Source organism: Vicia villosa, linkage group LG5, assembly GCF_029867415.1.
Source record: "Vicia villosa cultivar HV-30 ecotype Madison, WI linkage group LG5, Vvil1.0, whole genome shotgun sequence".
Lineage (NCBI taxonomy): Eukaryota > Viridiplantae > Streptophyta > Magnoliopsida > Fabales > Fabaceae > Vicia > Vicia villosa.
In genome coordinates this window covers 137224674-137251478 of record NC_081184.1, presented here as the reverse complement: position 1 = coordinate 137251478, position 26805 = coordinate 137224674, and the positions used below count along the sequence as shown (strand labels likewise).

Genomic DNA, 26805 nt, shown 5'->3' with positions numbered 1-26805 from the left:
GCGGTGCATTTTGGTATGAGTTTAAGGAAATGTATAATGATGGTTATAAGAGTAGTCCAGCCACAGTTTTGCAGAATGAAAATTTGGATGGTCTCCTGAATCACAGTGGACACTTCATCATGTTTGCTTGTTCAGAGAAATTTGGATTGATGCAGTTCTTGTCCAGTTTCTACCGGAGTGTGTCAGTCCATTGTGGTGCTGGAAGACGGCTTCAATACTAATTGCGCAAACAGCAGTTAATGTAAAACTAATTGAGCAAACAGCAGTTACTGTAAAGTGAATGTCTGTTACAGTTTTAATTTTAGTTTGATGCAGGAGGAGTAACTTGGATCAGGTAAAATGGAGATATTTCCATGTCCTAGAGTAAGTGGAAATATTTCGCAATATTCTATACTGGTTTGGCATTGGTGGCTCTAGCAGTTAGTCGTATCCTTTAGCAGTGAACTGTGGCTGTCTTATTAGTTAGCAATAGGTGATTGATATAGTCCTGTCAAAATTCAAACCATCATTCAGCTCTAGTGTAATTCAAATCATCATTCAGCTCTAGTGTAATTCAAATCATCATTCAACTCTAGTGTATTGGTGCCACTGCAGAATAATAATTTGAGCATATATTGCAGATCTAGCTGCTATGACAGGTAAATTGGAGCATGAGGCGAGTTTCTGGTTTATGAAGCAATCTGACAGTTTCTAGACTGGTTTTTCTTTGTATTTCAATTGAGTGAATGTAATGAAATTGAAATATGTTATATGGGTCTTGGTGGAGCTAGGTTTTTTTTAACAGAAGTTATTTGTTTATAGCTGTTCCATTTATGGTTTTTAGATTGGTGGTGGGGCTGGTGTAATCAAGTATTTTGCCTGCTGTTGAAAGTCCTTATGTAATGTTTTTTTTTATTTTCTCTTCGTGTGTGTGTGTGTGTATATATATATATATATATATATATATATATATATATATATATATATATATATATATATAACTACTTTGTTTTGCTTATTATAAAAAACACATTTCAAACGAGACAAATACTTCTCTCTATTTATACCAAAAAAAAATAAAATACTTCTCCCTATCGTAAAGAAATGCCTATCGCCCAGGATAATAGAAAACCCCTGCATTGTCAATCTTATGGTTAACCAATTTCAAACTTAGCAATAATGCAATCACGGTAATTTTTGGAATCTCATATAAAACAACAAAGAGCACTTATTAAGAGCAAACTGTCTACAATCATCATCAAGTAATACTAGAGCAGAATCATACACAATGCCTTAAAAGATAGTTTTTCAAGGCCATTACAGCTTAATACACAAGTTCGGAATCATAAAACGCCTCAAACAATAGTTTTCCAAGGCCATTTCAGCTTAACACAAATTTGGAATCATAAAAACTACACACATATAGAACTTCAACACATTATAAGATGGTTCTGCAACATTCACATAATTAAATTCCTCCACGAAGGCGCAAAACAAGGTGAAGAGTAGACTCCTTCTGAATGTTGTAATCAGCAAGGGTCCTTCCATCCTCCAATTGCTTTCCAGCAAAGATCAACCTCTGCTGGTCTGGTGGAATTCCCTCCTTGTCTTGTATTTTTGCCTTCACGTTATCAATCGTGTCTGAACTTTCTACCTCTAACGTAATAGTCTTTCCGGTCAAAGTCTTCACAAAGATCTGCATACCTCCTCTCAGACGAAGAACAAGGTGCAAGGTGGACTCCTTCTGAATGTTATAATCAGCCAAAGTTCTGCCATCTTCAAGCTGCTTTCCCGCAAAAATCAACCTTTGCTGGTCTGGGGGGATACCCTCCTTGTCCTGTATCTTAGCCTGAGCTCTCTACCTCCAAAGTAATTGTCTTATCAGTAAGAGTCTTTACAAAAATCTGCATACCACCACGAAGTCGCAACACAAGATGGAGAGTTGACTCTTTCTGAATGTTGTAATCAGCCAAGGTTCGGCCATCTTCAAGCTGTTTTCCAGCAAAGATGAGCCTTTGCTGATCTGGGGGGATCCCCTCCTTGTCTTGTATCTTGGCCTTAACATTGTCTATGGTGTCAGAACTCTCTACCTCAAGGGTAATGGTCTTTCCTGTGAGGGTCTTCACAAAGATTTGCATACCACCACGAAGACGGAGCACCAGGTGGAGGGTGGATTCTTTTTGGATATTGTAATCGGCCAAAGTTCGGCCATCCTCAAGCTGTTTGCCAGCAAAGATAAGCCTCTGTTGGTCTGGTGGAATGCCCTCTTTATCCTGAATCTTGGCTTTGACATTGTCAATGGTGTCAGAACTCTCCACCTCAAGGGTGATGGTCTTTCCAGTGAGAGTTTTCACAAAGATTTGCATCCCACCACGGAGACGGAGCACCAAATGAAGGGTAGATTCCTTCTGTATGTTGTAATCAGCAAGGGTACGCCCGTCCTCGAGCTGCTTGCCAGCAAAAATGAGACGCTGCTGGTCTGGTGGGATCCCTTCCTTGTCTTGAATCTTTGCCTTAACATTGTCAATGGTATCTGAACTCTCAACTTCAAGAGTGATGGTCTTGCCAGTGAGGGTCTTAACGAAAATTTGCATCTACAATATCAGAAAAAAGCAAAAACATACAAATCAATAAAAAAATCTTCATAAAGATGACTACATAGTGGAAGATCTACATGTAGCAAACAAAAGACGAAAAGCATAAAATCAACCAATATAATAACTTCTATCTATTTACAGGAAACATCTTCGAAAAGTCTTCATTGGGTGACAATACTAAAAACAAAGCTATAGATTTGATACTTTGTCCAGTTCAAAATAGAAGTATCAATTACCCCTGAATTGGTCTAATTAAAGAATGTTTTATAACGTTACAATACATAATCTTACATAATCTTGCTCTAAGAAATTTCGTATACAAGTTTAAAACAGATATCAAGTCTTCTTCGATCATAAAAAATTTGAAACAAATTGGCCAATTAATTAAAGAAAAGTTTTTCAAACATGCGATTATTGATTATATATCATGTAAACGATTAAATTGAAATCAAAGCAAACATATCCAACAATTGATTAAAAGAAAATACAAAACCCTAACAATTGAATATGAAAAACAAAATCAAAATCAAAATCAAACTCGATTCAATGATAAACTAATCGTGAGAACGCAAAACCCTATCAATCGAAGTCTAGGAGGGAAATATAATAGGGATAGAAGATACCTTGATTGTGTGTGTGTGAGGGTTTCTTTTCTCTGTAATGAAACGAATGCCTGTAATATGAATTTTCTGATATGGGGTTTCGATTTTATAGCTTTAAATGATTTGAGGTTGCGTAAAAGTAACGGCAGTTCCGCCAATCACATAGCGACACGCGAACAAATTTGAGCTATAAATGATTTTGATTTGGTATCAGAGTCGTCTTCGGCAACGGATAAGATGATAATGCGTTCCCTTCAAAACACGTCTTGAATTTATCTATTGGCTTATTTTGTTTTACACCCGATGGTTCTTCGTTTCTTCTAACAAAGTTTTCCTTTTCCATAATATTTTTTTAAGGGAAATGAATAATAAATTGAAAATTGTTTAATCAATTTAAATATTTGTATTTAATGTATTAAAAATATAAATAATTATTTTTTAAAAAAGTATTGTGTGTACATTAAATTTAAATTTTTTTTTTAATTTAAATGTTTAACCATGTCTTATAGGCACTCCTTAACATGACTTTTTTTAAAGGGTATGGTTAACCAATGCCCTCAGGACAATGGTTAAACATTTCAAAACAAAAAAATATTTTATAGAAAATTTAATATTTCAATTTTCAAAGTATTAAATACATAGTTACCTAGATAAATTTACTATTTTAAAATCTTAACCATTGTTCTGGTTAGTATTCTCTTTTTTTAAAATGTAACTTTAAGTGAAGATATGAAAAATATTTTAAAATATTTATTTATAATAATTTGTGTGAAGGACTCCATTGTGTTTTATTAATAAAAGAGTGAATAGGAGTATTAAAAAAATGCTTTAGCTCTTAAATCATTTTCTGCATTTGTTTGATTTTTTATTAGAAAAAATTATTAAAAGAGAAATATTTTAAATAGGAGTGTACAAAAATATGATTAATTTAGTTATATTATTAAATTGAATTGCATTATACCATAAAAAAAATAAATCACTTAAATAATTTTAATTAAAACAATTTTAGTTTAGATTAAAATTGGTTTAGAATCAATTTTCTTATAAAATATTTTGGTATTTGTTTAGTTTTTTTATAAGTAAATTTTATTAAAAGAGGCGTATTTTAAGTAAGCGTGTGCAAAAATGATTAATCAAACTATATTATTAAACTGAATTGCATTGCACTATAAGAAAAACTAAACCACTTAAATGGTTAAAAAATTAAATCAATTAATTAAAACAATTCTAATCAAATTAAAATTGATTTAGAACCAATTTTCTTTCATAAACTAATGTAATTATATAAATTAACTTATGATAAAAAGAAGACAACTGATAGTAAAAACATAAAGGCTTAAATACACTTTTGATCCCTTTATATTTATGTTTTTTAAATTTTAGCCCACATTTGAAAAATCAACTTTTTATCCCTAAACTTTACCTCACTTGAGATTTTATTGGTCCTCTTCTAATTTTGTATAGTAGACGGTGATAATTAAAATAAAAAAATTTTAATGACGTGTTAATGCTGATTGAGATAATTTATTAATTAATAATTTTTTAAATAACAAATTAACAATTTTAACTCATTCTATTTTAAACATTAATTATTTTAATAAATTTATTACTTTAAATTTGTAAAACAAATATTTTGGCCCATAACCCATTTGTCTTCAACATGAGTCCAATATCCAAGATGTCTAAGAAACATGTTTGCAAGATCTATATAAACACTAAACATATTTAATAAACAATCGACGTGGTACTTCAGTATTTTCTATCTTCATGTTCAATCCAAAGCTAACAATTAATACACATCTAAGAAGTTTATCCATTTTTCTACTTTCAAAGTTAACAATTAATTCCTTTTGGTGATACACATCTAAGAAGTTGTTGGAATTAAACCCAAAAGATTGAGTAATTCCTAATCGCTACACAATAAACAATGAAAGAAAGAAGAAAGAAAATTTGAAAAGAAAGGTAAATTAGGATTCGAACAAAATAAGACGAGGAAGAAGAATATTTTCTACAGATGTTTTCTCTGCTTCCAAACAAGAATTTTATTCACTTTGCAACTGCAAATTCTCAATGTTATACACATGGTTACTCCCTCTATTTATAGTTTTAGGTTGCTTTCTCCCTAAGCCAAAGCCCAAAATACCTATTTTGTTCTAAGTCGAAATCTTGTGTCAAGCAACCTGCTTTGAAACTTCGACACCTAATACAACTCGACATACATTAGACTATTTCGACACACCGTTGTCTGCTTTGACATAAGGGATTACAATCTTAACACGCCACCTAATTCATTGTGTCTAAGCTATTTGTATTCATCATAGCTCTTAGATTATCGAATACTTGAATCTACACACCCTTCGTCATGATGTCTGCAATCTGATTCTCAAATATGTAGTGTTTCAAGTTTAGATTATCTTTTGCTACCTGCTCTCAAAGATTGTGGAGCCTCATTTCGATGTGCTTGCTTCAACCATGTGTTATCAGGTTCTTTTCCAGATTGATAGCTAACATGTTGTCAATCTTCATGGTAATTACTCCATGATCTTTCCCTTTATTGTCTTCGATCAAGTTCACCAACAATGTTGCTTGACATGCACAGAGAGAAACAACTATGTACTTTGGTTCACACGATAATAATTCTACTACTGGTTCTTTTCTCTAACTCCAAGCAACTAGTGCACCACCTAGCATAAACACATAACGTGTTATGGATTTTTGATCCTCGGCGACACTAAACCAATTTGAGTTAGTGTAACCCACTAACTTGCATTCTTTTCCTTCATCGACTGTAGGAAACATAATTCCATAGTCGAGAGTTCCTTTCAGATACCTTGGTATCCTTTAAGTTGCTGCTAGGTGTGATACCTTTGCCTTCTGCATGAATAAACTCATCATGCCCACATTGTATGCTAGATCAAGCCTTCTATGATAAAGGTATCTTAATGACCCAATACGTCTTCTATACTAGGTTGGGTCGACATCATATTCGTCCGAGTCTTTTGAAAGTTGCAGTCTTGGTTCAGAAGGTGTCGAAGTCGGGTTGCATTCTTCCATCTTAAATCTCTTGAGTATTTCACTTGCATATCTTCTTCGATGCATCATCAAGCCACTACGAATCTTGTAGAATTTGATACCAAGGAAGTATAAAATGTCCCCCATATCAAATATTTAGCATTCCTTGCTAAGATCACCTTTGAAGTCTTCGATTTCTTTCTTGCAACCATATGTTATCAACAAGTCATCGACATAGAGACATAGTATAAGCAATTCACTCTTGTAGAATTTGATACCAAGGAAGTATAAAATGTTGCCCACATTAAATATTTAGCATTCCTTGCTAAGATCACCTTTGAAGTCTTTAATCTCTTTCTTGCAACTATATGTTATCAACAAGTCATTGACATAGAGACATAGTATCAGCAATTCACTCCTGCTTCATCTTACATATACTCCTTACACTTCATAAATTCCTTCTCCCTTAGGAAACTATGTATCTTCTTATTCCAAGCTCCTGGAGCTTGCTTAAGTCCATATAGAGCTTAAGTCCATGTTTCACAAACCCAACTGGTTGTGCAACATATATTTCTTCATTTAAGGAGGCATTTAGGAATGCACATTTTACATCCATCTGACATATGGTTCAAAGGTTCATGTTTGCTAGACCAACAACCGACCTAATTGTTTCGATCCTAGCAATAGGTGCAAAAACTTTGTTGAAGTTGATTTCTTCCTTTTAAATAAATCCTTTCGCATAAGTCTTGACTTGTGTCGAGTTACTTCTCCTTTCAGATTCAATTTCACCTTGTATACCCACTTCACATTAATTGCCTTATTGCCTTGAGGAAATTCGACAAGTGACCAAGTGTTGTTGACTTCAATGGACTTCAATTCCTCATTCATAGCTTTTACCCACTTCAAATCCTTCAATGCCTCAGTTGCATTGACTGGTTCGACATCTACATACAAAACACAATGTACCAACTCACCTTCATTATCGACTGCATCATTTAATGTAATTACACATTCTTGCAACCTTAAAGACATGTGACTACTTCTTTAAGGTCTGCTTGGACCTGCATCACCTCTGACTTCTTCTTGTCGAAATTCTTCTCTTTCGACTCCAGTTGTTGGTTCACATTCTTATTTACATTTTCAGTCTAATCTCATTCCTTAAGCTCATATATGATTACATCCTTATTGATCACTACTTTCTTGTTCACTGGGTCGAAAAAACTTGTATCCACCAGACGAATGATATCCTATTAGGATCATTTGACTTGACTTATCATTAAGTTTTCTTCTCAACTTATCTGGCACATGTCTCTGTGTTATAGATCTAAATATCTTCAAATGACTCAAGTTGGGCTTGACACCAGACTAACATTCTTCTAACGTTGTCGCACGCTCGCGAAAATCAGACAGAGTCGCCACTAATATATTTATCCCAAAGAGGGAAAGGAATATCAGAAAACCTAGGATGAATAAGAACGAGGTCTTTCGACCAGAGATAGGGTACGGGAGTCGGTTACGCGAGGGGAAGGTACTAGCACCCCTCACGCCCATCGTACTCGATGGTATCCACCTATGTTTGTTCTATTCTAAGGGTGTATAAATCTAAAGCTTAATTACTAAGGGAATGCATGCAAATGAAAGAAAAGAAACACGGGGAAAATAAGGTTTATAAATAGTTGTGCTCGCTTAGGCCCCGCGACCTAATGCCTACGTATCCTTTTCAGGAATCAGAGCGCCGTAGTTCGGCTCTTTAGTTTTTGTTTGTTTTTGTGTTTTTTAGTGGACGAAGTTACATTCGCACTCCGCTGCTCGACCTCTGGAGTCTTAAGCTGGGAATGGAGCGGAAATAACGTGTCCGATTAAGAGAAAGAATGCCCTGAAGGCAAGAGAAAGAATGCCTCGGAGGCAAGAGAAAGAAGAGATAAAATTGGTTTGTGTCTTTTAGGTGTAATTCCATGATGGACGAAAACCCACTACAAGGCTTCGCATCACTTCCTTACTTTGTTTAGGTCTGAGCCTTTATTAGATATTTTATGTGTTTTTGGTTGGGTGTTTTTTAAGGGAAATTAATTTGTGACTTGAATCATGCCTTAAAAAGAGTCTTTTTGAATATTTAGAGAATGCACATCGAGGCCTACGCCACAATCGTTTCTCTAAATGAAATACAGTTTTTTGAATATTTAGAGAATGCACATCGAGGCCTACGCCACAATCGTTTCTCTAAATGAAATACAATTTTTGAATATTTAGAGAATGCACATCGAGGCCTACGCCACAATCGTTTCTCTAAATAACGGTTAAGAAATACACCGAGGCCTACGCCTCAATCATTTCTCTTCCGCTAAGTGGGAAAGAACATACATCGGGGCCTACGCCCCAATCATTTCTTTCACACTAAAAAAAAAGGCATTAGCATGATTCACATCGTCCTTTATTAATGTTTTAAAGTTGAAAAGAAAAAAGGGGAGAAAACTAGCCTAAAATGAATAACTAGCCTAAGTGCTTAAAAGGGAAGACTAACCTAAAAGTTATGGATTATAGGTCCTAAATCTAAGGAACATACAAGTGAAATTACAAGCAAAAATCACAAGTAAGCAAGAAACAAAATTAATACAAAATTGGCTAAAAGAAAGACTTGAAAATATAGCACCAAACATGAAAACAAATTATTCAAAATATAGTGCTAAAATAAATTAAAAGATACTATTTATTTTTATGATTTTTATGAAGAAAAATGATTCTAATTAATCAAAAAGAATTAAAAGGAATTAGCCTAACAAAACTAATATTTTGTGATTATTTTTTATGTAAAAAGTCAGCACTAAGGTCTAAAATTAGTAAGAAAAATTAGCAATTTAATTACTCAAAGAAAGGGTAAAAAACTAATTAATCTAAATAACAAAATGATAGAACCAGGGGGTGTATGCTGATTTTATGGTGTAAAGAACAACTGGGCGCAGGGCCCAGGTGGACAGGGCCAAAGGAGTTTTTTTTTATAGCCAAAAAAGCGTATCATGGGCCACAGGGGGGTATGCATCAGCAATGGCACAAAGGACATTTTGGTGTGCATGAACAGTAATGCGATGATGGCCCAAAGGAAATTGGTCCAGCTTCAAGTTTTATTCAGATTTTGATTTAACTGGTTTAATTGAAATAAAATTAAAAAATAAAAATTAAAGAAAAGGATTTTAGGGTTTGATTTGGGTGTGACGATTAGAATTCTTTCACCCCTCGTTCTCCTTCGTTCTATTCTTCCTCTCCCGTTTTTCTTCATTCGCAACCATCGGCGCCGGAGAAACCGTCTTCTCCGAGCGGCCGCCTCTCCGTAATCTAAACACCAACTAAAATCTTGTCCTGAGCCCAAATCCACCATCAATTTAAACAGAAAATTCAACATTCAACCGGATTGAGCAACACAAAAACTAAACCCTAAGCCACGATAGCCATGAATTCGAGCCAACATTTCCAGAAATTGAAAGTGAACTTAATTGTATCAGGAAAATGCGAAGAGGGTTAAGGAAGAACCTGGTTTAGAAGACCTGAGCTCCCTTTTTACGGTGGCGGAGATTCACGACCACCGTGACGTTCAGGTAACGTGCTTCGTTTGTTCCTTGTATATTTTCAAAACAACTTCTCCTTGTGCGATCTTCTTCTTCGTCGCTTCTTTTTCTGTGTGATTTCTGCGTGTTGAATCTTTTGTTGTGTTCTTTTTGCGTGTTGTTATTGTTTGATGAAGATGACGATGCACCTGGAGCGTGTCAAAGATTGAAGCTTGGATGAATACGTGTTTTGCGGATTCGTGATTGAGGTGCGGAGTTGGGTGAAGATGATGATTGAGCGAGATTGGTTAAAGGTTGTGAAGTGATGAGGGTGATGAATGGTTGTGGAGAATGGGGTAGCAGAGAGTATGAAGAGAGATTGAGGATGGAAGATGAAGTTCTGAAGATTCGTGATGGAGGGTGAAGGTGGGTGAAAAGTGATGAAGAAGTTGCAGAGTGGAGAGTTGAAGATGAATGAAGTGGATGATGAAGGGTGAGAAGTGAAGAATGGCTGAGTTGAAGAGTGAAGAATGTTGAAGAGGGAGAAATGTGGTGTTTCTGGAAGCAAAGTGGTATAGAGGAGAGTTGAATTCAGTTGGGGGAGAAGAAGAGATGGAAAAAAGGTTAGTTACAAATTGGTTGAGTTATGTTTTCTGTTATGAGTCTAGTTATAGGTTGTTAGGATTGGTAACAGACCTGTTAGTAGCTGTTAGAAATGGATAGAAATTCTGTTAATTCTGTTAAAGCTTGTAACTGTTAGTTACAAAACGGTTAGGGGTTAGTTAGGTTGTTAGTTATACGTAACTAATTCTGTTTAAGTTAGTTGAGTTATGAACTGAATGGTAATTGGTTATGTTCTTTTATGTGATGGGAATTAATTAGGACTGGTTAGTAATATGGTTCTGGGATAACTGTTAGTTTTGTAAGGTATATGGTTCTGATTTGGTTTTCTGCCTCAGATTCGGGTGTAGTTTCGGAACTGTTTTTTCTTTCATTTATGGCTTTTGAAGTGAATGATTACTGTGTGTCTGTATGTTGCAGATTGATTGAGGATCTGTGTTGGTTTATGGACATTGATATGTGAAGAGCTTGAAGGCAAATGGATGATTATGAAGTCTGGTGGTCCCACTTGCAAATAGTTTCATGTGTAATTTTTATTCTTGTGCAATAAGAGTGGAAATGTAAGATGAATGCACTATGTGAATGGTATCTCATTAAATGGCTGACTTGAAATTGTGAGGGCCTTCCTTTGAATTCTAACTTTGAAAAATCTACTTTCTTTCCCATGAGCTTGAAATCCCATCTTTCTTTACTTTATCTTTGTTTCCGAACCATGGGCATGCCTTAATATGATGTTTGATGATTCTCATCTTCACTTGAAATTTTGAATAAGATCCTTTTATGAATGAAGCATAATTGATACTCGGATGAACTTGGACATGTAGAATTGATCTTGTTTGACTCGTGAATGAATGAAAGCGCATCGCCAATTGTAACTTGTCCCTTATGCATTTCCACTTGAAATTTGTAATGGACTTGGATTTTTTGTAATGGGATGAAAAGGAGTTTGATAGCATTTTCTTGAATCACATTTGTATAAATCTTGAATGAAGACCTTTGAATCAAACTTATACTCCATAATAATTAAATCCAAATTCAATACTCAATGTCTTGATCAAATATAAAATCCATGATATTTTGTACCTCAATCAATTATATGAACTCTTGGAATTGGTGAAAGATAGAATTAGAAAAATAGAGTCGGAGAAGGACTTAACATATCCTGTTCAGCATGTGAATAATTACTAAGAGCCATAAAGGAATCCTTACACCCAAGATCCTCGATCTCAATTTCAAATTATTAACAAATGCGTGATTTTATTGATGACCTAAAATGCAAATGAATGAGATATGTAAGCCAATTAAGAATAATTAGATGGGCAAATTTTGGGGTGCAACAGCTGCCCCTATTTAATCATCTTAAACCTGAGAGTGAGATTGGCGCTAGCCTTTCGAACACTTAAGGTGGAAGAGGATTAAATACCAAAAGAACCTGAAAATTTGCCTTGTGAGATAGAATCCACGGAGGAAGAGACGGTGTCATTTTACTGAGGAAGATTGCGTCAATTCTGGATTGAACAGAGTAACCCTGGGTTAGAAATGAAATAAACATCAACTCTGGGTTGAAAAAGAAACGCGGGTCAACTCTGGGTTGAAGGATAAAGGGAAATCAACTCTGGGTTGAGAAAGAATGAAAATCAACTCTGGGTTGAAGACAATGGGTAGACATCAACTCTGGGTTGAGAGAAGGTAATTCAACTCTGGGTTGAAAGAGGAAAGATGAACAATTAGGAATACCGTCAACTCTGGGTTGAATGAGAGAGAAAGAAGGTAACCGTCAACTCTGGGCTGAGTGGGAAAAAGGTCAACTCTGGGTTGAATAAAAGGTAACCGTCAACTCTGGGTTGAGTGGGAAAAGACAAGCAATAACCGTCAACTATGGGTTGAGTGGGAAAAGGTAAGCGATGACCGTCAACTCTGGGTTGAGTGGGAAATAAGAAAAGATAACCGTCAACTCTGGGTTGAATGGGAAAAGACAAAAGATAACCGTCAACTCTGGGTTGAGTGGGAAAAGACAAAAGATCAACTCTGGGTTGAAAAAGGATAACCGTCAACTCTGGATTGAGTGGGGAAGAAAGAAGATAACTGTCAACTCTGGGTTGAATGGGAAAAGAAGAAGATAACTGTCAACTCTGGGTTGAGTGGGAAAGAAAAAGATAACCGTCAACTCTGGGTGAGAGGGGAAAGGACAAAAGATAACCGTCAACTCTGGGTTGAGTGGGAAAAAGAGTAATCAATTCTGGATTGAACAAAGGATAACCGTCAACTCTGGGTTGAGTGGGAGAAGATAATTAACTCGGGGTTAAAAGATGAAAGGGAAAATCAACTCTGGGTTCAACACAAAAACATCAATTCTGGGTTGAAGAAAGGTGAACATGATTGACTTTGGGAGATGACACCATAATGGTAACTCTGAGTGATCCAGTGGAATATCAACTTGAATACTTGTAGAGAACCCATTTGATGAGTAACTTGGCTTATGCTTCATATGCAATGTTTGATTTATTTATGCACTTTTGGAGATGCATTGCGATGAGTTCTATATGCATTGTACTGATTGATCAAGGTTTCTTCTTTGTATGGAATAGATTGGATGGAGTTCTGAAACTCTGCTTGATTCAAGATAGGGTGGATGCCCCTGCTTTATTGACGATTGGATCATTATGGGAGAAATGATAATGAAAATGCAATGACATGCATGATGAATGTATGATCATGAATGGAATGATGGTTTCCAAGGTACAAGGGATGGATGGAGAATGCCTTTGCGGAAAGGTAACAGCTTGTGAAAGTATTGATGAAGGTGAGGTGTGACTCCTTGACACCTATCTTGATATCTGACACTTGTTTGAAGATGAAGAAATGAATTGTTACTAGCTTGCCCCAGCTTGTAGGATCTCTTGAGAAAGAACTCTGATATGCTTGAATCGTGGAGATTTGAAAATGGTCTGCCCCAGTGTTGATCAAGGAATGAATGCCCCAGATTGAAAGGAACTATTCCACCTAATGGATGTTTCAGATATTTGCTTAGTGGATGACCAACCTTTTCCTTTGTAAGATTACTCGATGGAATTTCAATGTTGAACTTTCCTTGGTATCAAGTACTTAATTTCATATTAGAGACAATTCTGTTTTGGAAGAGATAATGAGAAATGTAATGCACATGTTAATCTCAAAAGAAAAGTTTTTATTTGTCAAAATGTTGTACTGATACTAACACTAGTGACATAGCAACATTAGGAGTCAGTTTGACATGATTTTACAGTTTGTATGCTTTCGGAACGAACCCTACTTCAATTAGGACTTTCTAGGGTTGTAACGTGGCCGGGTTCACGGTTTAAGAAGCAAAGGATAAAGGCTCAAGTTCTACTTAACCCACCCCTCTTCGTGATGTTCTCCAGTCCTACATTCAGTTAGTTTAACACGAGCGTTCGCCTTTCAGGAAGGATGGTGATGGAGGAGGATCCTTTGTAGCTTTGATGGAGGTGGCAGTCACCCTTTAGTGCTTTTGTTGATGGTCATAACAACCTGTCCCTTAGAGGATTTCTTTCTTTTGATTTGCCTTTTGCTTTCCCTAACTTTTGCCTGGACAAAAAGTTTCTTTTGATATTGGTGTTCGTTGTCCAGCGGGATATGCCCTAATTTTTGCCTAAGTCATTTGCTTCAAAGCTCTTCCTTTCTTCTTTTTTTTTGACTTAGCGGGCTTTTGTTTCTTTCTTTTTGATCATGATTCAATACTTTCTTTTCATTTTTTTTTGTCTCGTTCGGAAACAAGTTGTATGACATTTGTGATTGACTTGATGCAAAGGTTGTGACTGCCTTCTTCTTTGTGAATGGGAGACATCCATTGTGTAATGTGCTCTTCTTCTTTTGTTGTGATATATGGAATATGATTGATCCTCTGATGGAATACCTGAAAGTTGAGCGCTCGGTCGCGCTAACTGAAGACTACCCTGCCCCTGGTTAAGATTGAGGGTTTTTGTATTTTTTGAAAAGAAACTACTACTCCTTAGGCTCAAAGGGGTTGACGAAGGTTTCACTTCCTTATAACTCCGGTGTTTAGGAATGGAAACAATGCATGTACATCGTCAGCAGGATCTTGTTCCAAAGGCATACAATTAGTGATTCATGTGTTTTTGATTTTCATCATTCTCCTTTTTTAGTTGCTTAAGACAAATGAGTGAAGTATCAATGAACATAATAACAAAGATGAAATGATTTGAGAAAAACATGTATATTACATTTTTATTTATTCAAACAGAATGAGTTTCTTACAATGGATAGTACTTGATAACAACAAAAGTAGTACAATTGAAAATACTAAAGAAATCTATACAATGGCAAGTTTGGCCTTATTCTAATGCAAATGAAATGTTTTTTGACAAACATAAAAGTCTTCATGTTCCACTGGTGGAAGCTCCATTGTGAGGTGGCATGGGATTGTTGACCACATTAGGTGCCGCAGGTGTGAATGTAATCTCCTTTGCATCAAGCAGATCCTGAACCTTGTCTTTGAGAACTCTGCACTCTTCAGTGGTGTGACCAGATCCTCCAGAGTGGAATTCACACTTGGCATTAATCTTGTAATTTGGAGGGAGGGGATCAGGAGGAGGCCTCGCTTCAGCTAATTGAATCAGTTTTTGATCAAGCAAGGCGGCGAGAAGTTGGCTATAGGTCATTGGTACACGATCATACACCCTTTTAGGCCTATTCTGCCTCTGTTGACCTTGTCTCTGCTGATAACCTTGTTGTTGGAAACCTTGTTGTTGTTGTTGGACATATTGTTGATAAGGGACCCAAGGTTGTTGACCAACAGGTGCCACATAAGCTTGAGGGGCGGTGGCGGCCACTCGATAGCAAGGAGCTTGATCTTGAGCATAGGTGGCACTGGTCTCGCCTTCTTTCTTCTTGACAAAGTTACCCTGAGGTTTCTTGTACCCATATTGGTTTGCAGCAGCAGCATTGGCGGGATTCTGGATCTTACCAATTTTCAAACCATTCTCAATTCTTTCACCAATCTTGACTAGATCGGAGAAACCAGAAGAAACACTACCAACCATTCTCTCATAATAATGTCCTTGAAGAGTGTTCATGAACATGTCGACCAGTTCGGATTCCGAAAGTGGTGGATTCACTTGAGCAGCTATTTCTCTCCACCTCTGAGCATACTCTTTGAATGTCTCATTGGTCCTTTGCACTTGATTTTGAAGTTGCAACCTAGTCGGTGCCATGTCAATGTTATACTGATATTGCTTGAGGAAAGCATCAGACAAATCCTTCCAAGATCGGATTCTATTACGCTCCAGATTCATATACCAGTTCAGAGATGCCCCAGATAAGCTATCTTGGAAGCAGTGAATGAGCAAGGAGTCGTTGTGGATGTGAGAAGCCATCTTACGACAATACATGATGATATGGCTCTTCGGACAGCTCAAACCCTTGTACTTCTGGAAGTCGGGAGTCTTGAACTTAGGAGGGACAACCAGATTAGGAACTAGACACATATCCTCAACATCCATCCCATAGGCACTAAATCCTTCAATGGCTCGAATTCTTTCCTCAAGGATTTTGTACTTCTCAGCGGATTTCTCAACGGGTCGAGCTCTTTCAGCAGTTGGTATTGTTTGCATTTCTGGGTTAGCAGAACGAGTACCACAGAAAGCAGGAATAGGAATCTCTGTTTGAGAAGGTGGCACAGGGAGTGGGAAGACGGGATCAGCCATAGTCATTGCTCCAGAAGTCACGGGTATAGTCCCACCTTGGTTTGGAGCTCCAAGGGTATCCACAGTCATGAAGTTGAATGGCATCCCAAGAGTAGCATTAGTCCTTGCTTGGAACTCAAATGGAGTAGAAGAAGGTGGAACGATCTCAAGTTGGCTAGCAGCAGCTTGGTTACCAACAACGGGAATCTCTTGTGTAGCAGGAACCCTTTCAGTTCGCAAGGCTTGGATAGCTTCCAGGATAGCATCGACCTTAGTTTTCATTTGATCCATCTCTTCTCTAATGGCAGCTTGATCTTGTTCGTAATTCTCCATGATTCTTCTTCTGTGAGCTCTTGTCAGATATCGGTGTGGAGGAATCGTCTTGACTGATCTGATGGAGAGGAAGAGTATAAGAGTATTGGTAACCATGAATGCACATGCATGAATGCAAAATGTTGATGATGATGCAAATGCAACATAAATCAGGATCAAGGATCAAGGCCTCTTGGATAACAACTTCTCATGGTCAATAAGATATGGTCGAATCCTCCAGATTCAGAGGTTCGACGTTGCTTTCTGAATAAATAGCTTGTGCATAAGTCAAAGATGGTCAAACCCTCTAGATTCAGAGGTTCGACGTTGATTCTGATAGATAACCTTTGCAAAAGTCACATAAGGTCAAACCTCCAGATTCAGAGGTTCGACGTTGATTATGATAGATAGTCTGAATGGTTTAAGGTAGGATGGAGGCATGTTTTCCTGCAAAACAAAATTTCCCAACCCCTCTCACAGGTAGGATCTAGTATATGGTAGGTCAAAAAGCCAACAGAGGATTGAAAGTAGGCGCAATCATACGATATTGCCTCGTTCAACCAAGCTCTGCCCGTGGATACATGATCGGATCAATCAGACATACGTCTTCTGTCCGTCATGGCCACTCTATTCCTAGTTCCTAAGGTATCACTCTGGCCTGGGTATTGGGCCTTTTACCTCATAGAAATCCCACCCAACCTGCAAACATTGAAAATATGTGGCCCCCACGGGGACCCATAATATAGTCCAGGATGCGAGAAAATAAACATGATATGCAAGCAATAAATAGTCATGATATGCGAGGCATAAAGAAGTAAAGCCATAAAGCAATAAATCAATAAATGAACACCCAAAGAAAGCAAACACAAGCTAGGATCGACTAAGCTAGACTCCCCAGCAGAGTCGCCAGCTGTCGCACGCTCGCGAAAATCAGACAGAGTCGCCACTAATATATTTATCCCAAAGAGGGAAAGGAATATCAGAAAACCTAGGATGAATAAGAACGAGGTCTTTCGACCAGAGATAGGGTACGGGAGTCGGTTACGCGAGGGGAAGGTACTAGCACCCCTCACGCCCATCGTACTCGATGGTATCCACCTATGTTTGTTCTATTCTAAGGGTGTATAAATCTAAAGCTTAATTACTAAGGGAATGCATGCAAATGAAAGAAAAGAAACACGGGGAAAATAAGGTTTATAAATAGTTGTGCTCGCTTAGGCCCCGCGACCTAATGCCTACGTATCCTTTTCAGGAATCAGAGCGCCGTAGTTCGGCTCTTTAGTTTTTGTTTGTTTTTGTGTTTTTTAGTGGACGAAGTTACATTCGCACTCCGCTGCTCGACCTCTGGAGTCTTAAGCTGGGAATGGAGCGGAAATAACGTGTCCGATTAAGAGAAAGAATGCCCTGAAGGCAAGAGAAAGAATGCCTCGGAGGCAAGAGAAAGAAGAGATAAAATTGGTTTGTGTCTTTTAGGTGTAATTCCATGATGGACGAAAACCCACTACAAGGCTTCGCATCACTTCCTTACTTTGTTTAGGTCTGAGCCTTTATTAGATATTTTATGTGTTTTTGGTTGGGTGTTTTTTAAGGGAAATTAATTTGTGACTTGAATCATGCCTTAAAAAGAGTCTTTTTGAATATTTAGAGAATGCACATCGAGGCCTACGCCACAATCGTTTCTCTAAATGAAATACAGTTTTTTGAATATTTAGAGAATGCACATCGAGGCCTACGCCACAATCGTTTCTCTAAATGAAATACAATTTTTGAATATTTAGAGAATGCACATCGAGGCCTACGCCACAATCGTTTCTCTAAATAACGGTTAAGAAATACACCGAGGCCTACGCCTCAATCATTTCTCTTCCGCTAAGTGGGAAAGAACATACATCGGGGCCTACGCCCCAATCATTTCTTTCACACTAAAAAAAAAGGCATTAGCATGATTCACATCGTCCTTTATTAATGTTTTAAAGTTGAAAAGAAAAAAGGGGAGAAAACTAGCCTAAAATGAATAACTAGCCTAAGTGCTTAAAAGGGAAGACTAACCTAAAAGTTATGGATTATAGGTCCTAAATCTAAGGAACATACAAGTGAAATTACAAGCAAAAATCACAAGTAAGCAAGAAACAAAATTAATACAAAATTGGCTAAAAGAAAGACTTGAAAATATAGCACCAAACATGAAAACAAATTATTCAAAATATAGTGCTAAAATAAATTAAAAGATACTATTTATTTTTATGATTTTTATGAAGAAAAATGATTCTAATTAATCAAAAAGAATTAAAAGGAATTAGCCTAACAAAACTAATATTTTATGATTATTTTTTATGTAAAAAGTCAGCACTAAGGTCTAAAATTAGTAAGAAAAATTAGCAATTTAATTACTCAAAGAAAGGGTAAAAAACTAATTAATCTAAATAACAAAATGATAGAACCAGGGGGTGTATGCTGATTTTATGGTGTAAAGAACAACTGGGCGCAGGGCCCAGGTGGACAGGGCCAAAGGAGTTTTTTTTATAGCCAAAAAAGCGTATCATGGGTGTAATACGGTGAACTGACTTTATTCGGAATGTCGCGGTTAAGCAAGAGTCGCCACCGACTTTTATTTTATCCAATTGGAAAGGCAAAAAGAACAGGAAAGACCTTTGAAGGATTTTTGAGTTCGGGGGGTAGGTTATACAAAGGGAAGGTGTAAGGCACCCTTTGCATCCATGGTTATCCATGGGCTCTTAATTGCTTAGCTCACTTTGTTTGTTTGAATTGTTTGAAAAGTGTCGTGTGCGAATAGTAAAAAGATTTCGTTAAGGACTTTAGCTTGTAAATAAGCGTAGCCTTGTTTGAAAGTATTTGAAATGAGGTGTGAAAAGTATTTTGAATTGATTTGAATATGAGCAAGCAATTAAGCTACCTACCCTACGTTTGTCTTTCGTGTTCCTTAAGTCTTTCGTTTGAAAGGGTCTATCCATACCATGAGAGGGCAGGAAGTCTTTCAATTGGATGTACGGGTCATCGAGAAAATATCGTTCGCCATAAAACTGTCCTCACCATGAAGAGGTAAGTAGTCTTTAGGGAAGGATAAAATAGTCATTAAGGCGGCAGTAAGGATACCTTAGCAATCGAAGGGACTATCACCATTTAATCGAGGCAACATCGAGGGACGAGATCATTTTGTTCGTAGGTAACTCGAAGGGACTATGTTCTTTTGTTCCGAGGGACGTGGTGATTTTGAATCGAAGGCAACATATGCTAAGGTATCCCTATATCCGAGGGACTTGACTATTTTGATCGAAATTTGAAGGCAACAGGCAACAAGAAGGGTACCTTAAAGGTGCGTGTGTGTAGCAATCACGTGAGTTAGATTCGAGTATTTATCTTGTATTAGGTGAATTAAGTTCAATTACTTGTTATCACTCCCTATTTACTAACCACGCAGAGAATATATTTACAGAAAAATAAAGTGCGGAAAATAAATGTTCTACGCTATTACAGCTTTATGGGATGGGGGATTACAAAATCAAAACTGGGGGATGCAAAAGGTAAATGCGAGGAAATAAAAGCTTAATTACTATTACATCACAAAAATTGCAACCTATACACCTTCTAAAATTTAAATGACGGAAAGTAAATTAAATAATTAAATTAATAACATAATTAAATAAAGGCACAATAATAACGGAAAATTTAAAAAATAGCAAATATTAAATCAAGCAGAAAACCATGCGCCAATCATTGAGTATGAGGTGAGAAGAGAATCGTATTGGAAAAATCGGGGTTAAAGAGATTAAATGGAAACCTAAATTGATTTTATTATTAAGCTAAATCCTAATCTTAAACTAAATTAAATAAAAAATCATGTACCAATCCTAACCATCTAATTAATTTAACCTAATAATTAAACCTAATTAAATCTAATTAATTAATTAATTAATATACTAATCTAATAACTTAATTATGAAAATAAAATACAATTATTTGTTAATCCTAATTTAATAACCTCTAATTGAAAAAAAGTGAAAAAGAAAATTAAAGCAAGCAAAAAAACAAAAGATAGAAAAGAAATAGAAACAAAAACTGGGACCTGGATTCGGTGAGGCACACTCTAGAGGGAGTACAGCGGGCGTGCGTTATAGTCCTTCAGATACGGCTTCAGGATGAATCCACGGCCAACAGCTGATGGTACACCGTGACACTTCTTGAATGGACAACACTGGATCTGCAAATAGAATAAAGAAAAAAACTTTGCATGTCCCTGGATTCGATCCCAGGTCATGAGGGTTACAAGTTTCTACACTTGGCCAATGGATCACCGTTTGTTTGCTGTTTAGAATTTCACTCAAATATAATATATAAACAAAATAAAAGTTAGTGGAATGAGTCAAAAACGGGGCCCGCTACCGCGCGCTACAGCCATTGAGGAGAGGGGATAGTGCGTTGAATTATTGACCGTAAGAGTGGACCAGCGAACCAGACAAGGCCACGTAACAGTCAGCCATTCAAAGGCTACTGTTCATCATCTTCTGCATGTACCCCTGCGGATTTTCCCAGGTAGTTACCTGCGGATTTACCTGCAACTCTTCCTTCGAATTCTGCAACAAGATCAAAACGCGATAAGGCAACGTTAGCAAAATAACCAAAGGGCCCAGATGTATATAAAAACTTCCCCTGATTTCGTTGGTGTGGTTTTTTGGGCGTGAAACGGCCTGTAGGCGTGAAAACGAGAGGCTCCATTCATCATGCCCTAGCCATGGTGAAACACGTTCCCGCCGTGGTGAGTGTCAAACGATGACTCAGACCTGTATAAATACATCTCCTAAAGCCATTAACATCGTTAGTTTGAATTAAAATAAACTGTAACATGTGATACGATCAACGTAAGGGATACAGGAAAGTGAGCTCTTATCTGAGCGTTTTATCACGTATGAACCATGGCTTTGGACCTGGGATTATCCCATGAGTTCTTTGGATCACGATGTTATGCTTGGAATTGATGGAGAACGGCTGCATGCAAAGAAACCTTATGCCCTAGTCTCCTTGATATTTTTGCAAAGTTTTTGAGAGCTTTTGGGACTAGGATTTTCGTCCTAGGGTTCTGAGAATTGTTTTTCTTATATAGAGAATGAGATTAGGTCAAGAGAATTGGAAAGAAATCCAATCTTTCAAGAGATAAAAATTTGATTTGAAAATTACATTAAAACTTTCTAATTTGACAAATATCTTCTCCTAGCCTCTTTCACGAATTTGGACCTCTTATGTGATGATATTTGGACCATTGAATGTTTAAAACCAAATCCATGCATTTTGTTTCATTTATTTTGCATTTTTACTTGATTTAATTGATTTTTAATTGAATAAAAATTCAAATAAATATAAAAAGGTGACAAAAATATGGGAATGGGTTCAGAGGTCATTTTTTAGGTTATAGGGATATTTAAAATCAAAACCTTAGGCCCATTAGTCCAAAATTCTCCACTTTGCCTTTTATGTATTTCCTCAAAATCGCCCACCTTGCGCCAAGCGTATCTCCCTCAATATTTATCCTATGAATGTGTTTTAGGACTTTATAGAAAGCTTAAAGAGTCCTCTAAAATCTCCTTTTGGTTTCATCTCAATTGAGTCTACCATGTTAATGTATCACTCTTTGCAAAAAGATGACTTTTTGTTGACATATCTCTCAAATTATGCATTTTTAGACTTGGCATGTGAGAGACAAAATTGTAGAGAATTCAGTTTCCTTCAAACTGGGCTTTGGATGGAAAATTTCTGATGCTCCATGTGAAAGTTATGTCTGGTCAAAGTTTAGTTGACTTTCTCCTATGAAACCCTGATTTAGAAACTTTTAATTTGTTGATTTTTGATCTTTCCTTGATGAATCATGATCAATCCTTTATCAAATGATGAATGACACTTCATAATGAGGCTGTTGACCAAAAATCCGAAGTTTTGACTGTGGTTTGACCATAGTTTGACTTTTAGGTCAATCAGCCGATTATTGATCGTTCGGGCCATTGAGTGAGCAATATTTTGAATCGAGGCTTGAAACTTGGCATAGAGGTTCTTTGAATCATATGAGAGGCCATGGGATCCACTTGAGGTATCAGAAGTTGATTATACTTGGAGAGAACAAAACCCTAGTTTTGGTCCTTATTGCTTAGGAGAGTGTGCATCCACTTAGATCTTGAGCTATTGATGCTTGGATGAGCTTGAGCATATAAAAATATGGTGGGCAAATTTTGGGGTATGACAGCTGCCCCTGTTCAATTATCTTAAACCCGAAGATGTAGAGTGGTCTGTATGCCAGTCGGTATCTGAAGGTGGAAGATGATTGAACACTAGAATACCAAGAAATTTGCCCTATTTGCAGTAGGGACTTTTGTCGGAGATGGGCTTGTAGATGCCATCTGATAGTTGTTAGAGTATAGATTGTTACGCAATTTCTGCTTTTGTTGTCTTCCCTTTTTTGAATGTTGAGGAACCGTCAAAGGTATCGACTCAAATCTGTGTTGGGTTATTTAAGGAACCGTCAAAGGTATCGACTTAAATTTGAAGCATATTGTTGAGGCACCGTCAAAGGTATCGACTCAGATATGCAGGTAGGTTGTATAAGGAACCGTCAAAGGTGTCGACTTATATCTGAGGTGTGTTGTTAAGGAACCGTCAAAGGTGTCGACTTAACTCTTGATGTGGGTTGTTAAGGAACCGTCAAAGGTGTCGACTTAACTTTGAAGCATATCATTGAGGCACCGTCAAAGGTATCGACTCAGATATGTAGATAGATTGTATAAGGAACCGTCAAAGGTATCGACTTATATCTGAAGTGTGTTGTTAAGGAACCGTCAAAGGTGTCGACTTAACTCTTGATATATTAAGGAACCGTCAAAGGTGTCGACTTAATACTTGAAAATAGATGTAGTAGTATCCTGAAAAGTAGAGGTTAGTTTTCTTATGTCATGATGCATGTGTTTATGTAATGAGTATCTCAAAATAAATGAGAAACTTCGTATGTTATGGATTTGTTATGCAGTGATGTATGCGATGTATGTTTGTGTCATGTGGTATGCGAATATGATTTATGTTATCTTCGTCGAGAAAATAAATCTCCAGGTCTTTTTGTTTTTGATGTTTGATTTTGTCTTGAAGATGCTCAGCTGGGGATTTATAATTTCTGCTTGGAGATGATCAGTAGTTTGATGTACCCTGATTTAGAGATGTTAATAAACCATGTTGGAGAAGAGCAACATGTTGGATGACCGGTAGTGTTGAAGATGTAAGCTCTGTTGGGGAGCCATGTCTTTGTCGAGATAAGAGTATCTAGAGATATCTTCTTAGTGATTACTCTGTGGGGATATGATCTTGTGAAGTCAGGAGGCATGGGTGCCCTGAACATTGCCCCAAGTATTATAGTAACTACCATTCTTGGATTTGATTAGGACACACCATTGAGTACTGGACTTGCATAGATTTGCCCCAGTTAGCAGGAACTTTGGGAAGATTTTTCCTTGCGAGGAATTTGTGAGATGCGCACCCTGGGCGACATGCCCCTAGTAGTCATAGGCCCAGGACAATGTCCCATGCTAATTGGGAAATAGCTTCAGATCTTTTTGGATGCGTGCCCTTGACTGATCGAGTGATGGTTTCTGACCTATTTGGGTTTATGCCCCTTGAGAGATTCTCGGAATCCTGACTTGATTGCCCCAGATTGATTGGGAAAACGTGTCGTGCCCCTTGTATACATAAGAGACGTTGCTTCTCGGAATAATCTTGTCTATCGGGATGACTTTCAGTCGTTAGTTGTACCCTGTGCCGATTCTTTCTGATGCTAACATTTGAAATTATGTAGCAAAATATGTTTAATAATGAATTCATGAGATGCAATGCATACGTTTGTCTTGAGTTTGTTGAAAAACATTAAAACTGGATATGTAAAAGCATGATGTTTATAAAAACGTGATGTTTGTAAAAAACAGGATATCAACTTTATATTTGTAGCAAACCTTAAGGAGTCGGGATACCTTTTTGGTGACATTATGCTTTCGAACTAACCATGCTTCAGTTAGGACTTTTAAGGGTTGTAACGTGGTTTGGTTTACGGTTTAAGAAACAAAGGATAATGGCTCAAAATTTATTTATACCCATCCCCTTCTCGTGATGATCTTCAGTCCTAAGCTCAGTTAATTCAGCTTATGCATTCAGGTTCCAAGAGACTTTTGGATTTGCACCTTTGATAATGACAATGGCTCACAAGCAAGGAGCACTTTTGAGATGGCAGTTACTTCTTCCTTTTGGTAGCCACAACATTGTGTTGTTTAAGAATTTGTTCTTATTTTTTCATCTTTTTGATATCCCTAACTTTTGCCTGAACTGTCTCTTTTGAGCTTACAGTCAGCGGGATGCCTTGATTTTTGCCTAAGTCATCCTTTTGATTTTTTGACTTAGCAGGCCTTTTTTGTATATATGTTTTTTCATTTTTACTTCATTTTGAAAGATATTGACTGCCTTGCTTAATGATTGATGAACCATCATTGGCTTTTGATTGACATCTCCAACACCTCTTTGATGTGTGCGGATGAGCGCTTGTGTTTGGAACCTTTATTGGAAGGTGTACTGAATGATTCTCTTAAAATAGAATGGACAGCCAAATTAACTGAGAACTACCCTGCCCCAGGTTATGATCAAGGGTTTTAATTAGCACAAGAAAGAAACTTCTACTTCTTAGGCTCAAAGGGGTTGACGAGGGATTAACATCCTTATATCTCCACTGTTTAGGAATTGAAACAATGCCTGTACATCGTCAGCATAGTCCGTTCAAAAGCATACTGTATGAGGTTGCGGTATTGTTTTCGTCATCCTCCCTCAAAAGGCTTACAGCTTTAGCAGGAGTTGAGTATCATAAAACATATACGCAATAAAGACATAATTTAAAATGAGTGATAACGAAATAATTTATTCAAGACAAACATATGCAATGCATTGATGATGATTATTAAAACAGATAATGTCTATCATGATTCAAATGTTTAAACAAACAGAAAATAAACTTGCAGATGAGAGTAGATCTAATGATCCAAAAGTCCATCCGCCTAGGTGTCAGTCAGTTTTGTCATGATCAGGCATAGGAGCCGAGATCCCCATAGGAGTTTTCATGAGGATTGAATTTGGTTTCTCCGTCATTGATCAGATCTTGAATCTTATTCTTTAATGCCCAGTAATTGTTTTTGTAATGTCCAGGAATGTTTGAAATGGTACGCGCACCTCGCATTGAGTTTATAGTCAGGAGTGGAGGTGTTAGCATTCTTAGGAGGGTCCCTTAGAGTAATCAATTCGATCTTCAATGGATGTTGTAATGCTTGAGCCAATGACATATTGATCTCGGTGAATTGACGCTTAGGTGCATCTGGCTTGCGTCGTTGTTGTAGAACTGGTGTGGAGATTCAGAGTATCCGGGGTTCGAGCTTCCGGAATGTGTATCTGATAAGAATGTTTCAGAAGTCTGGGGGTCAAGCTTCCAGAATGTTCATCTGATTGGAACTTTCAGAATGTCCGGGGTTCGAGCTTCCGGAATGTATATCTGATTGGAATGTTTCAGAAGTCTGGGGGTCAAGCTTTCAGAATGTCCGGGGTTCGAGCTTCCGGAATGTATATCTGATTGGAATGTTTCAGAAGTCTGGGGGTCAAGCTTCCAGAATGTTCATCTGATTGGAACTTTCAGAATGTCCGGGGTTCGAGCTTCCGGAATGTATATCTGATTGGAATGTTTCAGAAGTCTGGGGGTCAAGCTTCCAGAATGTTCATCTGATAGAGATTGATTTGTTGATGGTATATGTCTGACCAGTTGGTCGACCTGAAAGGAAAAGTTAGTTCTATGTGATGCTATGAATGCAAATGCAATATTTTCAAGGATCTTTAGGAATTTAGTTAGCAACATTAAAAGGTGATTTGGTCGCGTCTTTGTCTGAAGAATTCTGACTTTCGTCTTTGAACGTTCCTCTTTGAGAATCAAGCTCACCATATCGAGTGAGTCATCGCCTCTGATTCGGGATACTTCTGAATTGGAAGGTACATGGCTAGAGGAAAATAAATCCTCTTGCCCCTTGATAGGTACTGAGTCTTTTAATTGGAAGGCATGCGGCTTGAGGAAAATAAATCCTCTTGCCCCTTGATTAGGAATTCAGTCCTTGATAAGAGCACCTGAAATTGTGCGCCCTAAATTCCTAAGATCCTTGAAAGGGTTAGTTAATCATGTTATGCTTATGATGTCATGATGTCATGATGTTATGCGAATGAAGTTCATTTGGCATAGTGTGAGGTAGTAAGGACAAACAAGTCCTTTTAACAAAACCTGCAAGGAAACGAAGGTTAGTAGCAAACGCAAACAAGTCACACAAGTCACGCAAGTCACACAATTTTTGGCTTAAGGCTTGCATGGAGTCTGATCGGG

General features: G+C 37.2%; 1 protein-coding gene and 1 pseudogene across 1 annotated transcript; both read right to left on the bottom strand.

Annotated features, from left to right (window-relative positions):
• Nucleotides 1-1189: 1189 nt before the first annotated feature.
• On the bottom strand, nt 1190-3356 carry LOC131602674 (polyubiquitin-like; annotated as a pseudogene).
• Nucleotides 3357-6656: 3300 nt separating this feature from the next.
• Nucleotides 6657-7222, bottom strand: LOC131605539 (uncharacterized mitochondrial protein AtMg00820-like). The gene is made up of 2 exons (XM_058877886.1): nt 6956-7222; nt 6657-6806 (listed from the first exon to the last, which is right to left on the bottom strand). The coding sequence occupies exons 1-2, from the start codon at nt 7220-7222 to the stop codon at nt 6657-6659; spliced, it is 417 nt and encodes a 138-aa protein (XP_058733869.1).
• Between the last annotated feature and the right edge of the window lie 19583 nt (nt 7223-26805).

Coding starts and splice junctions, on each gene's coding strand:
- LOC131605539 (XM_058877886.1), bottom strand. CDS start 7,222: ATGTCTTTAAGGTTGCAAGAATGTGTAATTACATTAAATGATGCAGTC. Junction 6,807..6,955: donor AATTGAATCTGAAAGGAGAA/GTAACTCGACAC, acceptor ACCATATGTCAG/ATGGATGTAAAATGTGCATT.